The 19770-nt window shown below is 41.3% G+C and overlaps 2 protein-coding genes across 2 annotated transcripts in view; both read right to left on the bottom strand.

The window, feature by feature from the left end:
- Positions 1-5530, bottom strand: part of kcnh4b (potassium voltage-gated channel, subfamily H (eag-related), member 4b) — a 62963-nt gene extending 57433 nt beyond the window's left edge. The window contains exon 1 of the mRNA XM_050060648.1: positions 4971-5530. Within this exon, the coding sequence (XP_049916605.1) occupies positions 4971-5046 (76 nt within the window). The 5' untranslated portion in view covers positions 5047-5530. The remainder of the gene's footprint in view (positions 1-4970) is intronic.
- Positions 5531-15846: 10316 nt separating this feature from the next.
- Positions 15847-19770, bottom strand: part of ghdc (GH3 domain containing) — a 10222-nt gene continuing 6298 nt past the window's right edge. The window contains exons 7-11 of the mRNA XM_050060715.1: positions 18624-18813; positions 18132-18203; positions 17874-18007; positions 16399-16487; positions 15847-16304 (exon numbers count right to left, since the gene is read on the bottom strand). Of these exons, the coding sequence (XP_049916672.1) occupies positions 16083-16304; positions 16399-16487; positions 17874-18007; positions 18132-18203; positions 18624-18813 (707 nt within the window). The 3' untranslated portion in view covers positions 15847-16082. The remainder of the gene's footprint in view (positions 16305-16398; positions 16488-17873; positions 18008-18131; positions 18204-18623; positions 18814-19770) is intronic.

Below are 19770 nucleotides of genomic sequence, written 5' to 3'. Positions count from 1 at the left end.
GCAGATGGGCCAATTTCAGATATTACTGGATTATGATCATTGAGGCACTGATATCTTCACTTTAATGTTGTAGCTGGTTAAGATGGAGCTCATTTTAATTACTTTATATACTGCTGGGTGGCTCAACCTATTATATTAACACTTTATTTTATATTTTGTATAAATAATTTAAATCTGCAAAGTAACTAAAGCTCATAAATAAATGTATTGGAGTAGAAAGTTCAATATTTGCCTCAAAAATATAATGTAGAAATTAAAAAGTATGTATAAAATTGAAATACACAAGTACAAGTACATGAAATTGTACTTAAGGCAGTACTTGAGTAAATGTCTTAAGTTACATTCCACCACTGCATTTAAGAATACTCTGAGTAATTATTAGTTTCATATTGTTTTTTAATAAAACACAACAGTTATGTTTGTTGTATACTGAAGCATGATTGAATTCCAAATTAGTTTGTGATGTCACAAATCATGAACGTAAACACAATCTGCTTGTGTCGTGTTCTGCACAGTGAGGCTCAAACATCTAAGAAGAAGAAGAACAAGACACAAAACACAAAACACATTTCTGACTAAAGGGAAATTTAACAAATACTGCATCTTATTGAAGTTTTAGGACTGTGTACAGAGCCAAGTTGTTTTTAAGGAAAGCCAAAAACCAGCAGGTTAAAGGCAGTTTGAGGTGACACTAACAAGCGATCGCAGCTGCACGACCCACAATGCCACTTGTTTTCCGATGCGCCTTTCCTAAACAAGAGACCAGCTGGACTCTCAAAGTCCTTGATTGGTAAGCAAGTTCAAGTGTTTTCTCTTTAGTGGACCATCTTTTTCTCAAAGACCAAAGTGTTCAAGCATCATTCATGTCAAGTGGCGGGACCCTGTCGCCCTGGCAACAGGAAGGAAGCTATTTTGAGTCATGGCCACTCCTCTAGGCGCCACAGCCTTATGGTAGCCTTTGGCTTGGAAGTGTAGGAGCACAGAGATGTATCCTGCTGTTCCTGACACGTTTTCATCTCAGCAGTTACTTGGTTACTTATCCAAAAGCAGGCAGGAGAAAGAAGAAACACTCTGCTCCTCTGAGGTAGAGCAGATATCAAGTGGTCGCTGTGAATATTGAAAATATGAAAGTTTGTAGCAGCGTAAAATTTGTAAAAGTGGTGGATGTGGGCTCAGCTGTCCAGAGCTACGACAGTGCTGCAGGACTGTTGATGGTGAGGGCTGAAATACAACCACACGTGGCAGAGGAAGAGTCCTGTGACACCTCTAATGTTACACATTAGAAAAGACATTAGGCCTCACACAGTAAGAGATATAGGAACAAATTTTCTCTTATTTTTGTTTGTATCCACGGTTTGTACTTAATTTGTTAGTTCCCATTAATTTCTGGATTTCACCAGGGTTTTCTGATTTTTGCTCTTCTAGGGTGTCTGCAGGTATCAGACTCTTAAATTTAACGCAGTTTAAGACCTTTTTAAGTTACTTTTAACCAAATTTAAGAGTGATATTTAGACAAATCATCTTTTTCGTAGTCAAGCATTGCAGGTAAGTATCAGAAATGTGGACTTTCACGCAGAAGAGATTCACTCATTTGGACAAAAAGAAATTAAAAGATGGATAAATGAAATTAGATAAAATGTTTGTGGCAATTAAGACCTCAGAAATTCAAATTTAAGACAATTGAATTACTTGTTTATGGCCTAAAAAAAGGACATCTTAGGACTTTTTAAGGACCTACACCCTGTCTTCTCTTAGTTGAGTTTACCAAGATAAGAGAAAAAACATTTGTTTGTCCAACACAAAGAAACAAGTTTTAAATTTAACATTAACATTAACATTATATAAAAAAAATAATAATAAAATGTAATTCAAAATTAGATTATTATATGTTTTAGAGTGTATATATAGCCTATATACTGATTGGATTATTAAATTGGTGGGCTACAGAAATACAATGATCCCAATTAAGACGATAAACGCCCTTGGATGATATTGTGTGCATTCAGCTTCTGAATGGCTTACATATTGTTTTTAGATGCTTTGGCCATCCAGCCTTACAGTACACAGAGAATGTGTTTTTAGAGATCGCACAAATCGGTCTGATGAGTCAGGTGAATGGCTGCTGAGCCGTTTCAGGTTGCCAAGGTATTAGTTGATTGATTAGAAAATGAATTGGCTGTCAACTATTTTGATAATCATTTTCATGATTGTCGTATTTATGCTTCCAGCGTCTCAAATGTGAGGACTTGCTGCTTTTTCATTTTAAATATTTCGATTTATTAAACTGTTTCAATTTCTTCTGCATTGAGCACCTTTCCTTTTTATACTGATTGTATCTGCATACTTGTATTAAGTAACATTTTGCAGGACTTTTACTAAAGGGTCTGAATGCTTCCTACACCACTCCACCATTTACAGCATCACAAATGTTTTGCCATTGTTGGGTTTTAATGCTTCTGTTACAACAGTGCTGAGGCTCTGAAATCAAGATTTAGGGGGGATGAGATGTAAGATTTATGGGGGTTTAGTGGCATCTAGCAGTGAGGACTGCAGATTGTAACCAGCTGAAACTTCTCCCAGTTAGAATTCCCTCAGTGTTCATTGTTCAAGAGGTTTTTTACAGAGGTCTCCTCCTCTCCACAACAAATGGACCCGTTGATTTAAAGTGATAAAAACACTCGTTAGCGCATATTTACTTTAAAAATCAGTGTTTTTCCAACAATGCTCGGCTCATTGCAGAGGGGTTGCTAACTACAGTGTTTGGTTTGTCCATTCTGGGCTACTGTAGAAATACAGCAGTGCAATATGGCGGACTATGTGGATAAGGACCCGCTCCCTATGTAGATATAATCTGTGATTATGCACTAAAGAAAACATGCTTATTATATAATATTATATTCAATTTCTGGCACTAAATCCCCTTAAATCCTACACACTGGACCTTTAAGTTTATTTAACAATATATTCATTTCACTACTGCAGAACAACACCTGCTCTTAAATAAAATTTAGGGGGCGTTACCTGTGGTAATAATTTAGTTATGATCAAGCAGGATTCATCATTTAGAACACCTGGGTAAGAGCAGGTTTGGGTGGTTAAAATTGTTTGGTGCATCTGGACTGGAAAATTAGGAGAGACTACAAGAGAAATTTAGGAGAACTTCGCTGCATGCAGCCCAGTGAGCCCTAAAGTGAAGTGTTCTCTTCCCTCATGCTCCCTCACTCTCGGAGGTCAGACATGAGGTTCAGCCAGAGAGCAGCTCCATGGAGTCGACAGGGAGTCCATGTTTAGCTCAAGGACTCTTCAGCAGGGCTGGTGCAACATGAGGGCATGACCCCTGCTCCTCCAGCTGAACTGTGCACTACCCACGTCATCTCTAGATTCAATGTCTTTTCATCTGTTTTAAACTCCAGCCACTGCTGAGATATGAGAACAGCTCCTGATGAGCAACGTGTCGGTGTGTTTTAAGCTCCTGAGAGCTCCTCTAACACCTCATTAGAATGCCTGACTCACAATTCAAAGCCATAATTGCATACCCTACACATCAATTACACAGTAATGTCACCAATTTCACTGTGTTTATTTCCCCAAGTCGAAACCAGCTCGGAGAGAATAACTGCGAGCCAGGGATTCGTTCAGGCCGCCACGCTTAGCAGAGAGAGGGCAGGCTGAATCGACGAGCGAACAAAACACAGACATCCCCACGGTATTTGTTTACAATGAGCCACGACCTCCCCTGAGGTGGCACAAGGTACAAAACAAGAGACACAAGTCAAGCAGAAATGGCAGCGCTGCCTAATGGCTGCAGTGGCTAGTTGGGAGCTAACTGTGTGAAACAAATGTGAAAAGACAACATGATTTCTGAAGGTCGATTTTTGTGCTTGTGCTTTACTGTAAAAGTGCAAACAAAATCTTTTTGTACATCCCACTGCAGCTGGCAGCAGATGTGGCTTCAGGCAGGCAGTTGGTGGTGGTCGGTGTTCAGATACAGAGCACCAGGGACTGACCACAGAACAGATGCTTGGATTCAGGCTCAAGCTGGAAATTCATTCACAACTTTTTCATATTTAACCCTTTTCCTTGACTTTATTCAAGTAGTTTAAAATAGTTAGGATATCATAGTGTGCAAAAATGAGGCTCTTATTCCAGTGTGAAGCACAAATGTAGCATTAAATACGAAATAAAATGCCTTTGTGTCTACACATAAGCCACAAAGCCATAATGTTATCTGGCCTGGCTACGGTAGGCATGACATTTGCGCTGACGCTGGCAGCCTGTTGAGCAGCCTTTTGGCTATCTTGATGTTTTTTCCTTTTCGCATAACTCGCCAGAGCTGCTTCCACCATGTTACCAACACTTTGGTGAAGAGTTCACATCCAGCGTGACTGGGTTCTGCCTCTCGAGCCATGTATTATATTTGTCGTTTGATAGCCATACATTATTAAACACGCACTTCTCAGGCATTTGAATACTAGCAAGCTGCTAGCGTCTGCTAACTAGCTGCACATGACAAAAATGTTTCACGTGATTCAAGTCAGTTTTCAATGGTCACACCTTAGACATGTTTTTATACCCAAACAATGCATATTAAAATCATTTCCAGGCTTGGAAAACACAAATTTCATAACTTTTCCAGGAATGTCATGACCATGGGAACCTTTTTTTTTTGCCAGCTGCTTTCTCACTGAGAAAACACTCAGCTTCAACCTGCAAGTCTTATTCCCTGTGATGACAGCCATCCTTTCACTGCCTAAAGACCTTTAATCATTTTGTTTTTACTTATTTTCTAGGATACAGAGAACTCACAGGAAATGAGGGGACACAGCGGAGTAGCAGGACTCAAACCTGGGATGTTGCAGTTACATGGACAGCAACTTAAACCACTAGGCCACCCGATTTTAACTCATTTTGAAAAGTCAAACTACAAGTGCCAAAGCAGCTCGTCCTCAGAGTTTTTCTATTGTACTTACGGGTGCCATCAAAGCGTGTAGCGATGGTGTCCAGAAAGGTGTTCTGCGGGGCCAGGAGGCCCTTCATCACTGGCATCTTGACCCAGATGTGGGACGGCCAACAGCTGGCTGGACGTCACACCATCCCAGAGGCACAGCAGGTGGCTTCCAGGGGCTCTCAGCAGGTGTGGGAGACTTTGAGGGTGACAGTCCGGCGCCGGTCGCAGGGACACACATTTACAGTAAAATTGTCCACCCTTCTCCGAGCGACGCCTCAGTGCAGTCTGGGCAGACTAAAATAGCTCACTCCAACAGTGCAGAGATTCAGGTGTGTGGCACCAAAATATGTAAAAATGAAGAGCAGCGATCACCAGAAGCTGCTCAGTCAACAAGGAGGGATCAAGTCCAGGTGACGCTGAGATCCAAAGAGCTTCAGATCAGTCAGCCCAGCTGTTGCTTGTCTTTCAGCCGGAAAGATCATTCCAGCAGCAGCAGCAGCGTGGAGGAAGTTATCCTGCAAGTCCACGGCGCTTCCCATCTATAGGACGACTGAGAATCTGTAAGACAAAAATGACATGTGTCTACACCTCTTGCATCCCTCAGCTCAGTGCTCTGTCAGGATGCTGAGCCAGAGTAGTTGCATCTTCTTGAGCTCTCTCTCTGTCTCTCCCTCGCTCCTGCTCCCCATCCACTCCTGTGATATCCCAGCCAATGAGATGCTGGCATCCTCTGTGGGGACCTGTTTTCATCTGTGGTGGGGGTATAGGGAGGGAGAGGGAGTGAGAGCGGAGGAGGGAGGGGTGGAGGATGCTTTCGGAGCAGCTGACAGCACCATTACACCCCATAGTGCCACTATCAGCGCATGGCTTTTGTGTGCATGTCTGCAAATCAAGGAAAGATGGATTACCTGCGTGCCGGTCAATGCCGCCTATTGTATTCACTTGGACTGTGTTTGCTATTGTGTTTTGTCACGGGAGTCTGTCTCAAGGGACGTTGTGAAAGTGTGTGTGTGTGTGTGTGTGTGTGTGTGTGTGTGCGTAGAGGGAAGAAATATTTAGATTCTACTTTGTGAAGTGAAGGAGCCGCATGAGGACGGACTGTAGCCCTAAAAATACCGTTCCTAGAGTATTGTTGTTTCAAACTTGTCTCTGCTGGATGGAGCTGGTCACTGTTGCCCTCCCAGCCCCTACAGTATCCTCATGAGAGAATTAAGGCTCCGGGATAAAAGCCGCTAAGAGCGGATTAAAAGGATAAGCCTGGAGATGTTTTTCATGAGGACTTGATGCTAAACACACCAAAGTTAAGTCGCGTCTTAACTCACTTTGACCCAAGCAAACAACACGGCTTAGCTGATAGGGAAATACCTCTGGATCGTCAAGTAACGGGGACAACTGCTTATCATATCATGTACATTGTTAATGAGTTCTGTCAACAGTAATCTCATTAGAATTTACAGTAATCAGGGGAAAGATGATCCGACTATTAATTTAATTGATGTAACAGTCATTAAATATTAATTATTGGAAACTATATTAAGAAACCTGATAAGTAGTGGAGGGTTTTTGAGATGTCCTTTTATTTGAATCAGGAAGTATCAATGCTGGACCAAGCACATTTGGCGCCCTAGACAAGCCCCCCATCCTCCTAAAAATTTCAATAATGATAAGTATATTTATTTCAGACAAGCTAATGAGACACACAAACAAACACAAACAAACAAAAAAATAATGATAAATAAACAAAAGAATACCTTATGTGCCAATTTGCAAATTTTGTCTTCCTGCTTTTTTGTACTGCGTCCTATGTTCAGTTTTTCAAAATTCTATATTTTTTTGTTGTTGTTGTTGATTAAAAGCCAAAACAAGTCTCTTGGGGTGATAGGGATTTTGTCGCTGCACCATCTTTTTCTGGGTGGCGTGACATCACCTCCTGTTTTGAAGCCTCAAGTTCAGCATTTCAGCCGTCATCATCTTAGCTATAGAGACCAAAACTGTTTTTTTTTTTTGTACCAGGCTGTAAACACGTTAATTTCTGTTAGGCATTTTAACATGGGGGTCTATGGGGATTGACTCACTTCTGGAGCCAGCCTCAAGTGGCCATTATAGGAACTGCAGTTTTTGGAGTTGGCTGCTTGGTGGTGCCCAAGGTGGCCATTTATGTCGCTGATAAATTTGAATTTAAGTTTTATTTAATTTTTTTTGCAATTATTAAAATATGTCAGAAAAGACACATTTACATGAATTCAACATGGCCGCACAGTGCAGTGGTTAGCGTTGTGGCCTCACAGCAATAGGGTTTCTGGTTTGAACCCTGGGCGGGGAATTCGAATTCTGGAGTGGGGGAGCCCCTCTGTGCGGAGTTTGCATGTTCTTCCCATGTCAGCATGGGTTTTCTCCAGGTACTCCGGCTTCCTCCCACAGTTCAAAGACTATCTCTATGTGTCAGCCCTGTTGTAGTCTGGCGACCCATCCAGGCTAAACCCACCTCTCGCCCAGTGTCAGCTGGGATAGGCTCCAGCCCCTCCGCAACACCCAACAGGATAAGCGACTATGTAAAACTTATGAATGAATGAATTCAATATATTATCAACAAAGATAATTCGGCCTAACATTTACATACCACTGAGACACTGGCTGCATTATTATTCCAAGTGTACGACATCCTTGTAAGCTACAATCAAAGGTTTTGCATCTTAAACAGCAGGAGACTCTGACACAGCGTCCACCTCAGAAATCACCATTGAATACACCGAGGGTGAGGCTAACACACCTAGCCTTGCTACAACTGCTGCTAATTTAGCAACTACAGTCATTTTTATTTATGTTTAAATTTAAGTTAAATTATTTTTTCCCCCAATAATTAAAATGTGTATGAAAATACACATTAACATGAATTCAACACAATATTAGCAAAGATAAATCAACCTATTCATAAGAAAACCCATTTAATTAACAGTACACCACATTAATGATAAGCTGTTACCCATAAATCCTTGCACAATCACGTGAGCTAGCTAACAATAAATTCCTGTGCGGCACTTGTCCATAAGGGCAAGGTGAAATCGTTAGCTAACACTTACATACTACTGAAACATATTGGCTGCATTATTATTCCAAGTGTAGACATTCTTGTGAGCCACAGTGGATTGTTTTGAAACACCGTTCCCCATAGAAACCACCTATGAAAGTGCAGAGGGTGAGGCTAACGTACTTAGCCTTGCTACAATTGCTGCTAACTTAGCAGCTACAGGCATTTAATTATAAATCTAAGTTTTATTTTTCCCCCCCAATAATTAAAATATGTCTGGAAATACACATTGACATGAATTCAAAACATTATTAGCAAAGATAAATCAGCCTGTTCATAAGAAAACCTATTTATTTTGACAGTACATAACATTAATGATAAGCTAACTGTTAGCCATTAATCCTTGAGCAATCATGTGAGCTAGCTAACGCTGAATCCATGTGTGGCACTTGTCCATAAGGGCAAGGTAAACTAGTTAGCTAACATTTACATACTACTGAAACTGAAGCCGTTGTGCCATGAATATGCTCTATTTTGTAATTGTATTTTTTATATAATTGTGTCTTTTAGCAGATAAATTATTCTCTGTTTCCTGCCCAGGGATTACAGAAGAAAATTAGCTTATAGCTAACTCTGACGCAGCTAAGTAGCTGTGTACTGTCCCTGTTAAATGAATAAAATAAATAAATAAATAAATATGCGCCAATTGGCTGCATTATTATTTCAAGTCTACGACATTCTTGTGAGCCACAATGGATCATTTTGTAACTTTATGAGGAAGAAAATCACCAATGACAGTGCAGAGGGTGAGGCTAACGTACTTAGCCTCGCTACAACTACTGCTAGCTTAGCAGCTACAGGCATGGGCAAATGAGCGAAGACCCAAAAATATTCAGAGAATTATCTCAAGTGCAACTATGTGTGTAGGGAGTCCCTGCCCCATCTCTCTTTGACCTAAGGGATCCTCGGCCTGAAAAACGTTGAAGAAACCTGGCCTACAGGAAGATCCATTACTGCTGAATATGTCTTTATGTAATGTATTAAAATAATTTGTCTGTTATAAAATAACCACAGCTTTATGCTTGTGCTTTGAGTTGATTCTGTTTATTTTAAAGTAAACAGGAGTTGTTTTACCAAGAGGAACAAGGGTCTGAGTTTTACTGAATTATGAGGTGAAATTGTTCTTTTTTTTTTTGTCACTGTGATTTATGTGGAGCTCGAGGATAGATCCAACTATGGCGCTCAGGTTATATAGATTTACCCAGGAGCTGGAATCCCTACCAACAACAATATATCATTTTGAAGCTTTGTTTTTTTTTTGTACCTCTCAGCACCCTCAACTCCAAATTAGCATGGTGGTCAAGACTAATTGTTTTAAGTGGTGTTGTGTTGTGGGAAGATATAAAGTAACCTACCTGTAAAATGATGGGTTTGAAGCTTGGATATTTTTAGTCTTTCGATGCCTATTAAAAAAAAATCTTCACAATATATCTCCGAGACCATGCACCAAGTGTAGCTTTATGCAAATTGGGAGTCAAGTAAACAGAAACGGATGAGAAAACAAAATAGAAATACAGTTTCTTGTGGGGGCGTCTGTAATCTGGGAGAAGTTGAGCAGATTCAGCATCTGTGTGGGCGTTTCCTCAAGCCACAAATGAAGTTTGTAATCTTTAGGGGGAAAAATAAATTTGGTTTTGATCTGTATTGACAGTGCCGGCAGCAACTTGCACATCTCTGAGCCGAGAATAACCAGGCCAAGGAAGTGGTGGGTGATAATGACCATTGTTTAATACTGTTTTGTTTTCAGCAGCTAGAGCAGCAAGATTCTGATAAATTCTGTCTCTGAATGAGGGGAGAAGACAATTTTCTGAGCTCGTCAACTGTCAGTCAGGAAATGCTGGAGAGAAAAGGTGATTGAAAATGCACAATTAACCCATCCAGCTGGCAGCACAGGTGAGTTGCATTTGGAGAAAAGGGAGAGAAAAACACAGCCAGTGAAAGTAAAAGACTGGCTCTCAGACTGTAAGAAAGTATTGTTCTCCCTCCCGGATCCTATTCAAGCCCTGGCAGCCCATCACTGCTATCTATTTTTAATGGCCTCTCATTGTCCTTACGTCTTGTAGTTCATCCATCTCTGCTTGTCACTAATAAAGAGGCTAATCCATTAAACATGCCCACTATCTACTAGTCTAATACGACAGAGTGACGCACTGGCTGCAAGGTGAAATATTATCCCAACTACACTTCCCACAGTTCTCAGCTCTCCTGGCTCTTACCCAGAATTTATTTTTGGATGATTTTACTCTATTTAAAATGGGAAAATTCAACCATTTGCAAATATTTGCTCTTATTTACCATTTTAGACCTCAATGAAAATCCACAGCTCTAATCCCGACTTAAACTGTAACACAGATAAGCTCTATAGTCGGCATCATTCACTCAACATGCAACATCTCCTCTCAATTAAACACGTCCTCCTTCCTTCAGCAAACCCATTGAGAAATCCGGCCTGCCATTCCTCCTTCCTTCAGCAAACCCATTGAGAAATCCGGCCTGCCATTCTCAGATCTCGGCTGTTTACATTGAATCAAGATCATGACTGAGCAGATGTGCTCAGAAGCTCTCTGTGTGTTGTGTGTGTAAATCCTCAATGCACGTGAGGATGAGAGACACATCATCTCACTAAACACCGACCACAGAGAGACCACACTCTGTAATGAATAAATGAAAACATGGTGAAGGCACAGATAAAGCACTGGAGTCATGCTTTATTTATCTAACGTGCTGTTGTGTTATTGTATTCTGGAATCGCACACGTCAAAATATAGAATATAAAAATCACAAAAGGCAGAATGTCGTGTGTTTGACAGCTTTTGTAAAATCAAATGTTTCACAATTTAAAGATATACTATGCAGGATTGTCCTAATAAAAAATGTAAAGACTCATGCAGAAATAATCCCTTTCAATCATCACTTACGACCCACTAGAAGTGTGTGGCGGTATATTTTTCTGCAGAGACTCTGCCCTCTGCCTGGATTTTATTATTTAATTCTTATTTTCTGTGTCCAGGATGTTTATGGGCCCAGCGTTCAGGTGAGGTCAGGGCATTGTAAAAAGGTAGCAACCACATGCTGGACCTTAAGCAGAAGGCATCCAAGAGACATGGTGCCGAAAAAATGCAAACATGGATAGAACCCAATATATCTTTGTTGTCCACCATGGATAGGTGGCATGTCGCCTCACAGCAAGAGGGTTCCAGGTTCAAACCCAGGGTGGGGGGGCACTTCTGATCTCCCCTTGTCAGTGTGGGTTTTCTCCTGGTACTCCAGCTTCCTCCCACAGTCCAAAGACATGCAGGTTAATTGGTGACTCTAAATTGGCCGTAGGTGTGAATGGTTGTCTGTCTCTATGTGTCAGCCCTGTGATAGTCTGGTGACCTGCCCAGGGTGTACCCTGCCTCTCGCCCAATGTCAGCTGGGATAGGCTCCAGCCCCCCTGCCCCGGGATGTGGTACTTCTTGTATAGATTGTGAGGAAAAATGAGAGTGAATCTGGGGATGACTTTTACTTTCATTTTCACTGGTTAGCACGTTTATAAACAGCAAGCAAAAATTCTGGGTAACCTTTTATGTCAAAATGTTACTCTTGACCTAAGATTAAAACATGAAAATTCACAAACTAACATTTAGCTAACTTAAACTAGAACTAACGCCTCACTGCTGGATGCGTCCGCCAATATGTCAAGTTGCGGCCACAGTTTACATCCATGTCTGTACGGACTCATATGTAGCCATGACAACTGACCACGCTTCAAGTACGGATACAAATTCTAAAACCTGAATGCTTCACTCACATATTCAATGTGGATGTTGGTGCCAAATTCAAAGAATTCCCTCTGATATTGCGCCCACGGCAATGAGACGGACGCAAGATCACAATGACCATCAAAATCTAATCAGTGAGTCCAGGTGGACGTTTATGCCAAATTTGAAGAAATTCTTGTGAGACTTTCCTGAGATATCGCACACAGAAGAAAGAGTTGGATGGATGGACAGACAACCTGAATACACAATGCCTCTGGCCACAGCTGTCGCACGTGTGAAGGCAAAAAAACAAATATGCCGGCAACCAGTTAGCTTAGCTCAGCATAAAGACTGGAAACAGCTAGCCTCGCTCTTTTCAAAGGTAACAAACTCTGCCTACCAGCACCTGTGAAGCTCACAAATTTAAGTGCAAACAGAAACATTTTTTGTTTCAACTCATCATTATGAAGTAAAAAACGATTGCAAAATGTAATGAAAATGAAGGCTCAATTTATGGCACAGAGAAAGTGCGTTAGCGATTGAGCGCAACCAAAACAGGAAGAGGATAGCGCTTTCGTTTGTAGCTATCAATTTTTTTTAAATTTAAATTATTAATATTAGCTACACACACAAATTAAACTTTAGGTAGCGTACTAGAATATTATAATCAATTGCTGTTTAGGTCCATTAGATACATTTTGCTGCTTGGCTGACTTGTAATGAACAGACTGAAAACTTTATCTTACTAGATAAAATAGAAGTTTTCCTTTGGGTACATAATTAATAGTTTAAAAAAAGGTAACATCGTAATACTCAGCATATCACAACATATTTAAAATTGCAATAATATTGTATCGTGAGTTAAGTATCGTGATAATATCGTATCGTGGTTCCTCTGGTGATTCCAACCCCTTAGAACAACTGAAGTAATTGTGGAAACTGTGGTGGCTGCTAGGCTCTGACGAAAACGAAAAGTGATGTGGTTGTCATTGAGACATCGGCGTCAACACAACACCACTTTAACATGTTACATATGGTTTGTTTGATCTATGAATAAACTGTGCAAAAAGAACAATTCACAATTTTATGAGCGGTTATGTGCCGGACAATATCTTGGCCAAGGGCAGTCTCTACTGGTTGCCTGGCAACCTGGTAAAACCACAACATATCATTTTTACACCTCTGTTTTATACTGATTTAACAATGGACATATAGTGAGTTACTTAGTGGGCTTTAGAGGTGCTGGAGGGAGATTTTATTAATTGACTGCTGTTTTTACCAACATGTAAAGATGACAGATTTTCACATCTTTACCTAACGTCACTGTTTAACTGTTTAAATCTACAAAGAGGAAAACATCATCTCAGCCTTGAGCCACTATCTCATGAAAATTAGCCATTTGGTCTGGGGCTTATTTTTATTTTACTCCTGTTTTGGTCTGATCACAGTATGGAGCCAAAATAAAGTGCGAGCAGTGTCAAATCTCTGCTGAAATGGGACGTTACTATAAATATTAGCCCACTTTGTGAACAGAGAGGGACCTGCGGGAGCGAGGCGTGCCATGCAACAACACACAAGAGTAAGAGGGCCATCGCTGACGTGGGCTTGTTTAGTATTCAGCATATTATGTTGATAAAATTTAGCAATAAGATGGATATAATTAATACTGTAAGTGTACTGTAAGTCTCCTCTCTCTCTGATCTGCCAGTATAAATGACCTTTCTGCTGCATTTACACTAAAGAAATCTGTTACACTCCTACAGTCTGTGGTTTAATGTTTTCTGACTCATAATAAGAGGCCAGTAAATCAGATAAACAGTCAGAGCAGTAATCCACTGTTGTATTTACAACAACACAGTAAGACCTGTAGTAAACAGCATGAACAGCCACTGTACAAGTCTTACATATATGAATATCTCCCCCTAGTGGTGACAACACAGTCCTGGCATCAAGCACAATCTGAGGAAAGAAGTTGTGTGAACGCAGGAAGGCAATGCAACCTAACCCTGTGTTTGCTGCCTGCTGTCATGGAAATCATTAGTCTACACTATAATGAATCTCACCATCAATCAGCTCATCTGGTCTAAAAAAGGCCCACTGGACCCCAAGAGAGCAGAAACTGCAGGAGGCCAACGCTACTATCTGAATATGGTAATTTATTAAACAGATCTGGCTGAGATTAAACGACACTTCTGGAGACAGATGTCAGAAGTGCAAAAAATTGTAAAATGACAGCACCAAGAAATTATGTATCGTGATTAATTAAAGCTAGAATTTGCATATTCATGCCGATTAGACACTAGAAGACTTTGAAAAGACCGACACCCTCTCACATCTAAAGACGATGTGAGTTTTTAGTCACGCTAAAAGATTTTGCAAAGACTGAGGATCCTGCAGGGTCAATATTTGTAAGACTACGAGACCACCTAAACTAAAAATTCCATTATGTTATTTCCATGGCCTAGGAAAGTTCAACCAATATTTGTGAACATGAGCTACTCTCTCTCAAAGCCATAAAATGGCGGAGTAAGTCTCAAATTAGAGACTTAGACATAGAGTATAAAGCCTGAAGTTGATCTATTTGACTTTATGGACCCACAGAATGTTTGCTCTTTTTTAACCCGAATGAACTTTATTCTATTGTAACGTTCTCTGTTGTGAAAAACAAAATGTACCTACATACTCATACATCAAATGATCAAGATCATGGGAGTGTCCAAGAACTGAGGTAAAACTCTCATGATTTTAATCAGCCACTGGAAATTTGTCTTTGTCAGCAAGTCCAAATCTGAGGCCATGGTTCCCGGAAACTGGTGAATTGCCCACTCTAGGTTTGGAGAGATTTATTGCCTCAAGCGAGGGAGTTCAACTATCTCGGGGTCTTGTCCACCAGTGAGGGTAGAATGGAGCATGAGATGGATCAGCGGTTTGGTGCAGCTTCTGCAGTGATGCCGGTCCATCGTGGAGAAGAGGGAGCTGAGCCGGAAGGCAAAGCTTTTGATTTACTGGTCCATCTACGTCCCAACCCTGACCTATGGTCATGAGCTCTGGGTAGTGACCGAAAGAATACAAGCGGGCGACATGAGCTTCCTCCGTGGGATAGCTGGGCTCAGCCTTAGAGATAGGGTAAGGAGCTCGGACATCCGGAGGGACATCCGCTGCTCCTTCATGTTGAAAAGGGTCAGTTGAGGTGGTTCAGGCATATCTGATCAGGATGCCTCCTGGGAGCCTCCTGTTGGAGGTGTTTCAGGCACATCCCACTGGTAGGAGACCCCGGGGTAGACCCCGAACACACTGGAGGGATTACGTATCTCGTCTGGCCTGGAAACACCTTGGGGTCCCCCAGGAGGAGCTGGAAAGTGTTGCTGAGGAGAGGGATGTCTGGGGTGCTTTGCTTGGCCTGCTGCCCCTGCGACCAGGCTCCAGATAAGCGGATGCAGGAATGAATAAGTAAATCACTTAAAAGTGGTTTGGTGTTAGGCCATCATTACCTTCAATCTAATGCTTTAGTATCCAGATTCTGCTGAATGGAGCACAAACTGCTGATGATGTGTGTAGGTCACTTTGATTTGTCACTTACAGCAAATGACATCCTCCATTTTACAGTGCAATTACAACTTATAGTTTACAATTCAGAAGGTTTACTGCAGGATGCTTCTCTCTGCTGCATCTCAGCCCCACTCATGTTTTAGGCATACAGGAGCAATTTATTTTTAGGTATACCTCTTGCCAAATGTTGCTTTAATCTTCACAGGTGACTGCACTTATGGGACAATGTGGATGTGGTGCTGCCACAACATTCAATAACACCAGATGGTATCAATTGAAAGGATCATATTGTTAAAAATGTGCATCGATGCAAGCATTTACAAGCTCACGCACTGTTAGTGAGGAGAATTTTCTGGATATTTTGCTTTTCTTCAGCTGCATAAATGGCTGTTAATATGCAAGTAAACCTTTTTTTCCTGTAGAATATCACCCAAGTAATGGTAAGGCAACAAATTAATAAGATAAGATGAAAAGATTTATGAAGCCGTTTTCATGGAAGGCAGACAAGGCTTAAAACATTTCATTAAGCAATATTTAGAGTTTAATAAAATTATAAATACAGCTGAAGGAATTAATCAATCAAATTAACATTTTTAAATGTCAAAAATGAAAAGATGTGTTTTTGTGTTCATGAGTTCCCAAAGGCACAATAAATCAACTCGTTAATGAGCAAATGTTAAAAAAACTGGAGTCATTTCACTCAGACAGCGCTCACCACAGTCCACAAGCTTTGTCTCCACAACAACAAGACGTTTCAGGAGATGGTTTTTCCCAACAGGAAGTCAGCGTACTCTTTCCTGCGCAGCACTCGGTGCATTTTGAAGGTGTTGGGTGAGGTGTTCGAGAAAGCCATCATGTCCTTGCGGAGCTCTCCAAACGCACCCTCCGCCACCAGCTGCACCCTCATTGGTCCGATGCTGCCTTTGATACGAAAAGACTTGTAGACAGCCGAGTCCTGCTGGAGACAAATGTCCAGCTGGGAGGAAGGAGAGAAAATGTCACACAGAGAAAGAGCATAAAGATCAATTTGAGGATAGAGAAAAAATATGTTGTTGCTAGGGTTGTCTCACCTTGTATCGCTGTTCCTCTGTGAGGTTTCTCACACCTTTCAGCTCTATGAAGACCTGGTAATGAGGATCAGAGCCGCCTATCGAGTCTCCTGCAAGGCAAAGTAAGGTAAGACTCATTATAATGCAAACCTGACTAACCACACAGAAAAGACTTCCAAATTTTGCTGTGACCGAGGGGTATAAGCCATGGACTGTAAAGAAGAAGTGGACTTATCCACTATGACATCACCCCCGTTTGTAGACTACCAATTTGAAGTCTTGAGTTTGGCATTTTGGCATCGCTATCTTGGATATTTGGAGCCAGACGTGACCACATTTGAATGAGAGGGTGGAGCTGTGGAGGGTACAAGCTCTATTTTGGTGCTTTTTTTGAGCACTCTGGCACCTTACTTAGATTCAAAGTACAGAAAAAAATTCCGTTGTGAATTAGAAAATGGTCGGTGAGCCAACCAGCACCTTCTCGCGGGCCAAGTTAAGGATCACTGCTCTAAGAAGTCAGATGTTCAGTGTTTCTAATAAGTAACATTTGTTTTAATGGTTTCAAGCCTGTTTTTTGCTAGCGACAAGTTAGCATTAGCATGATCACAGTTAACCATAGTTGTAAAGGTATACTGTGATATCAAAATTGACGGTTATCGCACTGTCTGCTTATCTAGGATACTGAAAAAAAAAAAAAAAAAAAAAAGCAACCGGACAGAAAGTCTCAACTTTATTTTAGTTGTTATCAAAAGAGAGACTTTTTACACATACTTCAATTAAAAAATGGTTCCAAGTTTCAAATATATCAATTAAACTTCAATTTAACCAAAAATAACCCTTCTGTTTTAATTCCTTTAAAGGTCATTCTGATTGATAATAATTTAAACTCTAGAAAACCGTGATACCGTGAAACCACGATATTTCCAGAGACGGTTATTGTACCTTGAAAATCTCATACCGTTGCAAACCTAGTTGTAAAAGCACTGTCCTTACCAAGGTAGCAGCTAGTGTTAGGGTTAGCTCCACCCTTATGTCCAAATATGGTCACTTCTGGCTCCAAAAATCCAAGATGGCAACGGCCAAAACGCCAAACTCGAGGCTTCAAAGCAGGTGTTTACAAACCAGTGGGTGACATCACAGTAGCTATTCCATCATTTTAATACTGTCTATGATTGCTACTCCTCTGTCCTGATTGACAGGTCCCTGTGAGGCGTCAATCACAAGGTAGCCATGTCATCTATTTTACCCTAAATAAGATGATAATTTACAAAATAAACATCATTTTGTATTAAAGAGGACTTGAAACTAGTGATTGAGTTCATAAACTCATAAGGAAAATGTTTACTGAGGTGATAAATCAAGCGAGGAGTTGGGTCATGTTCTCACAGACTTCTTTTTACCACCAGTGGAGTCGCCCCCTGCTGGCCATTAGAGAGAATGCAGGTTTAAGGCTCCATTTCTTTTACACAGTCTATGGTATAAGCCAGACATCTTACCCATGATACCACTCTCAGCGCAGCAGTAGTCGACCAGCTGAGCTCCCGGCCACTGAGCAACAGCTTTCTTCAGAGAAGCGAGGAACAACGCCTCAGACACTTTCTCCCCTCGGACGCTCAACATCTGACCCCGTCTGACAGAAGACACAGGGAAGCAAGGAGTGCATTTCAAAAGCTCTACATGGGCAGGCATAGAGGACATTACATGATATGCAATATGTGAACAAACGTGCATGGAACCACTGTGTCAAAATGTACCTGTACTGAAACTCAACGATGGGACACTGGTTGTGGAACCCAACTACTTTCACAATGTCTCCGATGCGATATCTGTAACAGCAAAATACAGCGTGATTCATGCAACTGTCCAAGCCCAATAATGTTTGTGAAATACCTGGAATTAAACCTTGTGCAGATTGTACCGTTCTGAGCATCTTTAAATTGCATGTCAGATTGTCTTTCGAGGAGTCTGAGCACAGATCTTGGTATTGCAAAGCGCTATCGGACTTGAAATTCCATTCTAATAGAGTGCAGTCAAGTGAAACCACATCACAACACCAGCGACACAAAGCAATTACTCTTCTATAATTTCTCACTTTTGTAGCCTATAATTTTACAAATGGGCAGTTAATCGAACCCACAAAATATAGACCTAAAACTGGCCTGTATTTCAGGTATTTACTCCCTGAAAATATTCAACCAGCAAATCCTGCAGGAGCAAAACAATCTTTGTTGTATATGACATCATACCTGAAGAGTCCTGAAGCGTTTGTGATAACGAGCTCATAGTTTTGTCCCTCCTTCACCTCCTCCATCAGCACCGTTTGAGGCGTCTCCTCCTCCAGGCTGCTCTCCGGCAGGAACTCGCAGAACATCGAACGAGGACACAGCAGATAGCGTCTGTTTGGCTCCTGGGGCCAAAGGTTCACCCCTATTAAACCTGCATACATACCATTAGAGTGAATAGCTTGTTTGCAATGTGACTAGAAATAGAGGAAAGTGACTACATAAAGGGTTCGGATGAATCTGCAAGCAGCAGGCATCATCAGAAAATTGAAACTCATGTTGGATGTGATCCATACAAAACGAGGAATGGTGATTTTCCCGCAACTTGACCGCTGTGGACACGATTGTCAATACAAATTACCTCGTCCTCCAATACTCCTAACGTTACTAATGTTACACGGCGGGCAGATGAAAGCGTACAAGAGTCTAATGTTACACGGCGGGCAGATGAAAGCGTACAAGAGTCTAGCGGTATAGTCATAGCTAAAAACACAGAGAAGTTGTCACAGCACATGGTAGCTGCATCCAACTTCAGGCATTTTTAATACGAAGCCTTAACGTTTATGTTTGACATTAGTTGACTCTGCTCCTCCAGACTGAAGGCAAAGGTTTTTGATCAACATCTTGCCGTTGTTTCTCAGTTAATTTTTTTTCTTCTACTATTCCTAGGACTTAAACTGGCCTTGTTTTTACCTGATCTGCTCAATTGGAACTAGGGATGGGCAACACAAGCAAAAACACTATTCGAAAATCGTGGCAACTATTCGACAATTTTTCAAATAATCGCACACAGAGATTCATTCATCTTTAAAGGCCCAAACATACTCGGGCGGAACGGACTCCGCGGAACAGACTCTGCGGAGGTCCGCGCGGACTCAAAGCGGACGTCCGCAAGCCCTGTGCGCGCACACCGGTGACTGCTCGGCATGTATTTTTCACATCATGGACATTTTTCACGGACATTTTTACAGGAAACTACAACGCGGAAGTGCGCTCGACTGTGAAAGCCCGAATGACTGCGGACATTCCTCACGGAGTAGTAGTCTCTGCATGTTTCTCCTGTTTGTAGAAGAGCATCAAACTAGCTGGTAGCCCATCTCACAACGCTGTA

Source organism: Epinephelus moara, chromosome 13 (genome assembly GCF_006386435.1).
Source record: "Epinephelus moara isolate mb chromosome 13, YSFRI_EMoa_1.0, whole genome shotgun sequence".
NCBI lineage: Eukaryota > Metazoa > Chordata > Actinopteri > Perciformes > Serranidae > Epinephelus > Epinephelus moara.
This window is presented reverse-complemented; position numbering and strand designations above follow the sequence as displayed.